The 7,418-nt window shown below is 45.8% G+C and overlaps 1 protein-coding gene across 1 annotated transcript; it reads right to left on the bottom strand.

The window, feature by feature from the left end:
- Nucleotides 1-4,629: 4,629 nt before the first annotated feature.
- Nucleotides 4,630-6,920, bottom strand: rtn4rl2a (reticulon 4 receptor-like 2 a; the record flags this gene model as incomplete). The annotated part of the gene is made up of 3 exons (XM_080836580.1): nucleotides 6,774-6,920; nucleotides 5,981-6,207; nucleotides 4,630-5,721 (listed from the first exon to the last, which is right to left on the bottom strand). Exons 1-3 carry the CDS (start codon nucleotides 6,829-6,831, stop codon nucleotides 4,630-4,632), a joined length of 1,377 nt encoding a protein of 458 aa, XP_080692706.1. The 5' UTR covers nucleotides 6,832-6,920.
- Between the last annotated feature and the right edge of the window lie 498 nt (nucleotides 6,921-7,418).

Here is a 7,418-nt window from a genome sequence, read left to right as displayed (position 1 = left end):
ATGTATAAGACATGCATCATCAAACAGGGTGTCAGAATCCTAATATATATATATATATATATATATATATATATATGAATAATCGTGTGTGTGTGTGTGTGTGTGTGTGTGTGTGTGTGTGCACTGACATGCCAGCATGGGCGTGCCTGTATTGTCACCATGTGTGCCCCCCTCTTCTCCAACAAACAAACCCTCCACAGATCTTCTCACATTGGGGTATACTTGTGCGAAACCCTACGTCTGTCTGTCACATGGGTGAGCTGGCTGACGTATGCCAAATACCTCATGCCTTCCGGTGCCAAGAATGGCTTTAAATGGTCCGATCTCCCATCCACTCCTCTCACTCTCACACTTCTTCTCTCACTTTGTTCACTCCCCCCACTGACTCACATGCTATCCACATCAATATTCAACAATTGGCAGCTTGCGTTGACTCTAAACCCCGCCTCTTGCCTCTCTGGGCCCACTCACAGCAGCCCGTTGCTGCTGACTCTCTAACTGACGCTGTCTTTGGCCAGTCTGTGCGCGGGTGGAGGCTGCGTTGACGCACAGGCCCAATTTGCGCACATGCACTCGCCGTCCAATTAGGCACTGGCAAGCTGATGTCGCACTCTCTCCCACTGGCAGCCATTCCAAAAAAATAGACCCAACTCCAGTCTGGGTGGGTGGAGCGGGTGCACACTGGAAGAGGAGGAATATGGCTCATTGATAACCACTTTGTTGCTGGGGAGACAATCTACCATGTTGATGACTTTGCGCCGTAGCACAGAGGGAGCAGTTTTGGTAAAAATCTTACCTGAAATGAATCCTAATGAGGCAATAAGTCAAATAATGGGCTACTTGCCCTGCTGCTCCTCAGGAGACTGGGCCATACACCGGAGCCAGAGCCAAAACGGAGACATGGCTCGCCAGAACGTGGGGATCACCTCACAGGTACACGTCATGGAGGAGAGACACAAGTAAGGAGGATAAGCCGTCTGCTGTTGCTCTCAGCCTCCAGAAAGCATGTCACTCATATACTGATTCAGTATGTCATGGACACATTGGGTACCAATCACAACTGGTCACACCACTCTCTGCTCTTTCAACAAGCACCATCTGGGGTTCTACGCCCAGTCCAGAGACAGTGAGAGAGATAGAAAGAGAGAGGGGACAGAGGTACAGTAGATGGATGGATAGATAGATAAATAAATAAATAGATTGACATGATGATTGACATGGGTGTCATCATCCTCCCTTAATGTTTGGAGCTGTTGTCATAGATATAATATAGGGAGTTTACCTTAGGGATCTTAAACTTAAACAACTTGAATGTGCTTTTCTGATTTGATACTGTTTGTTAATTACAAAAACCAGAACTATTACTAGATAATACATGTTGCCTTTTGGGTGCTGCTATGATTACACAATAAAGAAAAGAGTGCTTTGTGTGTGTGTGTGTGTGTGTGTGTGTGTGTGTGTATGTGTGTGTGTGTGTGTGTGTGTGTGTGTGTGTGTGTGTGTGTGTGTGTGTGTATGTGTGTGTGTGTGTGTGTGTGTGTGTGTGTGTGTGTGTGTGTGTGTGTGTGTGTGTGTATGTGTGTGTGTGTGTGTGTGTGTGTGTGTGTGTGTGTGTGTGTGTGTGTGTGTGTGTGTGTGTGTGTGTGTGTGTGTGTGTGTGTATTTGCTTCCAGCCTTTGGCCGTATCCCAAGGATGAAAAAGATACACCCACTCCATGCTGTTTTTTTTTTTTCAAAACCACATTAAGTCTTTTATTCTCCATCTGAGAAAAAGATGACAGTTAACAGACAACTTGTTCTCTCAGAGATATGCTGCCATTCAACATACTCACACATACATACACAAACTTTCATGCAGACATACACTCTCCTCATATTCACATCCACTCAAAATAGCAGGTACAAAGGTATAACTAGTGCTTTGGTCATCTGAAAGCAACCTCACAAATGGTCACTTGAGAGCACCAGTATGCAGTTTGACCTCACCCATATAACATTACATTACATTCTTGTACCTTTTCAGGAATAAAACTAAAGAATGAACACAAAAAAAGAACATGACCCCCCCCCCCCCCAAGACTGAGGAGAAGAAAGGAATATTGCTACAAAAGGACTAACAATAAAAACATTGCTTCTAAAGTAACAACCAATAGGATTCCAGGGTTATTCTTCTCCTTTGCAATTAAGGGAGAGATGCACTGATGAGAGCGGACAGGAGATAATAATAACGAATGTGCATTCTGAACCTATTGTCATCTGTCATCCCTTTATCATTCTAGCTTATCTGTCTTCATTCCTTTTTCTCTCCATCTATTCAAATCGCTGCCTTTTCAAACTCAGTGCCTGGAGTCCATATTCTCCTCTTTCCAAACAGTTTTTCTTTTCCTCCATCCTCTACTTCTTTTATGTCCTGTCCTTTTCACTGCCACCCACACAACCCCCTTCACTCTGTCTGCCCTTGCCCTCTCCACCTCTCCAGTGTGTAGATGTCTGCCTTGCCTAAAGGAAGAGGAGCTCTCTCAGTGCATGTCTCCCTTAGTCAAGGCATGAAACTCACATGTAAAGAGTGAGGGAGTGAGACAGTCCAAGATGTCCAAGGAACAAACATGCTGCAGAACAGGACAAAGAGATTAGAATGGGTGTCCAGTGAATTAATTAAAGGAGAAAACGAAGAAAACAAGAGATGGAGGGAGATGTGTCATCACACCCACCCTCATTCCTACAAACCTTGGAGATAAGAGTAAGATCTGAAGTCCATATTTGGTCATGCATGTCTGCACATCAATCACATATTCATCAGTCTCAAGTCTCCACCAATCAGACGAAGGTCTTGCTGTTCACAAATGTTGCATGTCAGGCCAAGACTAAGCATATTGACTGAGAAACTGTCAAAGTTCATGGTGGTACACCAATATGTCAACTCAGACCGCCAATCTGTCAGTCAGGCTGTCAGCTAGGGATTTCACCCGCCTTCGTGACATCATGTCAGTCAATACCTCAACCTCTTCTCCAAGTTAGTCCATGCTCTTATGTACTGTTCTATGAGAACTTTAGGTATTGTATTGAGCCCAGGTAATAGTCTGTAGTCGTCTTATTTGTGGTAAGCCTTGGCCTTCAGTAATCTCAGGCATCTCTCCAGTTTCTCCCATATTGTACATGGGCCTTGCCCAGTCCAACAGCTGAGAAACTATGATCTTCTGAAAGACTGATGTTTCCAAATCAATGTATGTTTTTAAGTGCATGGGGATTAATGAGGATTAAAGAGTTTGAAGTGGGATGGGAAAAAACTGATCAGATGAGGATACCCAGTAAAAGTGCCCACTGAAATTGGGGGACTTTTAAATCAATAAAACGGATCTTGTAATCAAACAACCAAGACTGACTTCAAAGAGTTGTGTAAATCTATTTCAATTGAAAACATACATTTTTGACAAGTACATTTCTGGTCTTGTATTCTCCATACATCATATTGCATTGGGTCAGACGAATGACATCACCCACAGGACCAACCAATCATAACAAAGAAGATTGGAAAGGAAACTATGTACAGTGTGCTCTCCATGATGAAGTATTTACAACAGTTAGTGACAATGACATTGCAGATGCATACAATCAAAGACGGAAAATTGGCACTTTAAATAAAAAAGACTCAAATTAATGTAATCATAAAAGTAAGTCCCTGTATTCACTTCTGTTCTCTGGCCTGGGCGTGCTGTCTCTTGTCTCCCTGACATTTGTCCTTCTCTCTTTCTAGATCATTCTATATGTTCTATTGCCAAACTCTCTTTATGATTTCACCTTAATGGTCTCTCCTTACCGAGAGCTCAGTTTTCTCACTTTTTCCTTCTCACGGCTGAGCTTCATCGTACTGTTTGCAGAAACAGAGAAGCCTAATCCCTGCTGGCCCCATCTGGTAGTCTTCTCCCTGCGGACTCAAGCTCTGATGTAGAATCAAAGCAATCCATGTTCAAATTATTTTGTATGCTGACACTTCACAGCAAAGTAGTATTAGATGATCTAATGACTTCAATCATTGAAATAACAGTACTGATGGTTCTGATGGTACTGATCAGCCCTAGGAATAGAGTATAGTGCCACTTGCAATAACAGTAGTAGTAGTAGTAGTAGTAATAGTATTGGCACAAGTCAAAGACAGCAGTACTACTAACAGCAGCAGCGACAGCACAATCACGGTTGTCTATTAGCACGAATAGCTGAAGATAGAACTGTAGAAATGCTGTACATAAAGAAAACATAACCTGCACTGACTGTGGTGACACTGGTTGAGGATAAACACATCACCAGGTAAAGTAAACACAGTACTCTCACTAACCGTACTGGCTGAGATTATGAATCAATACATTTCCCCTTGCAGCTATGCCATAACACAATCTGCAATAGCATCTATCCCAAACCCCCTCCTTCCCCAGATGTATCCTCTATCAGTGTAGTGCCCTCTAGAGCCTTGAAGGTCTAGAGGCTCAAACTGAACAGAACAGAGATACAAGAGTCTGGCGGAAGATGTTGAGAGGAGTGAAGATGATTTGAAGAGTGAGGGAGTAAACAGGAATCCCTGTAAGGGACAAGAAGAAATTGAGTGTTCAGGTGGTCGGGTGGTGGGGGGTGGACTCAGCCAAAAAGAAGGTGGATAGAGACAGTGAGGAGAGACAGGGAGAGCAGCGAGAGGAGGGAGCAGTGGGAAGAGATAGTGGAGAAGGACGCCGAGGAGGAGGGTGGCAGGACATCAAAGTCGGGCGCACACTCAAGCTCAAAGCAGCGCAGGGTGGCTCCGGCATCTTCGCTCTCATAGTTGGCCCAGTACTCCTCAGGGTCCAGCTTGGGGAGGAGGGCCTCATCCTCGCTCAACTCGTACTTGGTAGACGTGGTCTTACCTCCATTGAAGGGGAACGCCTTCACGGTTTCGGAACTCTTCTCGAAGATACCCTTGGAGGAGGACACTGGCTTGTGCTTGGAAAACCACCAGCGGGTGTTGGTTTTGAAGGTGGTGGTGGTGGAGCCGGCCAGGGAGCCGGGGTCGGGCAGAGGGCAGAGGGCGAAGTCCATCTCCCGCATGAAACGCAGGTCAAGACCACGGCGAGGGGACGGGGAGGCGCAGACCAGCTCAGAGCTGGAGATGCGGTTGGAGCGGAAGAAGTCCCAGAGGGGCCTGGCCTCACAGCCGCAGGCCCAGGGGTTGCCATTGAGCCGCAGGAACTGGATGGAGTCCATGTCACGCATCGCCTGACCGGGCAGCTCTGCCAGGGAGTTGTTGAAGAGGAAGAGCATGGTGAGACGGCCAAGGTCGCGGAAGGCGCGACGGTTGACCTGTCGCACACGGTTGTCATGCAGCAGCAGCCGGTCCAGGTTGACCAGGCCCCGGAACACATTCTCGGACAGGGTGCGGATGCGGTTACCATGGAGGAAAAGCTGGCTCAGGTTGATGAGGTCAGAGAACAGGTCATCCTGCAGGAAGTGGAGCTGGTTCTCCTGCAGGTAGAGGAACTGCAGGCTGTACAGCTTGTGGAAGATGTCATGGGGCAGAGCTGCCAGCCGGCACCGGTGCATGTGCAGGCTCTGCAGCTTCTCCAGGCCACGGAAGGCACCCCCTTCCAGACGGCGCAGATGAGGGTTGTCACCCAGGTCAAGCTCTTCCAGGTCACGCATCTCACCGAAGGCGCCAGACTCAATCCAGGTGAGGTTGTTGGAGAAAAGCCAGAGGACCTGTGAAGGTAATGGAAAGAGTGGGGAAAAGGATGGGAGTGAGGAGGGCAAATGAGAAAGAGAGAGAGAACGAGAGAGAGAGAGAGAGCGAGAGAGAGAGAAAGAGAGAGGACAGGAGGACAGGAGTGATGGTGGATGTTTTTGGATGATGGGGGAAAGTAGAGGATTAGAAATTGTTAAAGTTTTGAAGTTGATAACTTCATCCAAAATTTGGTCAAACTTTAGCTATCAACTTTCCAATTTATTAAGCTTCACTCACCTGAGTTCCAAATCCGAAGGTCCCCACTCTCAGCTCAGTAATGCGGTTGTTCTGCAGAAAGACACGCTGGGATTCGTCGGGCACTCCAGCTGGTACAATGGTCAGATTTTGCGCCTGACAGCTGATCGTCATGGGTGACGGGTAACACACACACAAGTGCGGGCAGCCCTGAACGGGAGCCGGTTTAACCAGAACCAGCCAGACGACCAGCCACAGCGAGAGACCACCTAAGGCAGACACAGAGCATACAAATATTTAGCCTTTAAATAACGATGAACAAATGTATCTACAAATATTGTATTGTGTTTCACGATACAAATATTATTTACTTTGTTCGCACGCAGTGGAATGTTGATTAACAACCAAACATTTAATATCAGCCGACAGAACAGAATAATGTACACAGTTACAGAATAGACACAGAGTAGATAAAAGGAGTCAAAGATTTAAGCTGAAATCTAAAACAGATATCCCTTAATACATTCTTAAAGACGCGCATTCAAGTCAACCAAAAAGAAATAGCTTACACATAATATGAACTCATCATGGCCAGTGACAGGAAATCAAAATATTTAGCCTTCATAAAATTCCTTTCATATTTTAACTGTTTAAGTTCAAATTTAAGGCAGACATGTGCCGAGACGAACAGAAACGGATCTTTACGCACTTCTTCCGAACATTCTCCCCACAACCACAGTTACAGAAAATCACATGTAACAACTCTAGTACTTTATATTATGCACAACATTATCAGCATAAGGAGGATACAAAAGAATAATAATAAAAAACTCACTCTTAAAATTGTGCGCAATGGAGCACCGCCGGCTCCGTGAGATCGTAGGGGTTTCCATTCCGAACCAAAGCTGAGAGCGAGTTAGCTTGCTGAAGCGAAAGACTGGCAGCTATCTCCGCTGATGCTCTGGTACCCGAGTCGGAGCGACTGAGAGAGTACCAAACCATGGGTCCAGGGCTCTATTTATACTCGAACTCAGTTCGCGCCTACGTAGTGGGCACCTTGGAATCTCTCCTTCGTCATCAGCCGGGTCAAGCAAAAGCGAGGGTGGGAAACGGAATGGGAGGGGTAGAAGGAGCTTGAGAGAGAGCGCGTAGACAGAAGATATTAGAGATTCACCACGAAGAACGTGAGTGTGTTGGCAGGTGGTTAACGGCAACGGCTCTGGGCTCCTGTATGATTTAACAGGGAGCATGAGGAACACGAGGCAAAACGCATATGGCCAATTTCCTTTAACTCTGTTATGGTTGACACATTGAATTCACAATACATCTAGTTATTTTTTAAGTTGCTGGAGGCATTTCACTATAAAGAATAAAAACTTTAACTACCAATATGAGTCATACAAAAGAACCACTAAGTGCAGGCCATCAAGAACCTTCATTTTTGCAGGGATACCTGTTTAAGACAGTAGATATAGAGCAA

Source organism: Sprattus sprattus (assembly GCF_963457725.1).
Source record: "Sprattus sprattus genome assembly, chromosome: 4".
Lineage (NCBI taxonomy): Eukaryota > Metazoa > Chordata > Actinopteri > Clupeiformes > Clupeidae > Sprattus > Sprattus sprattus.
This window is presented reverse-complemented; position numbering and strand designations above follow the sequence as displayed.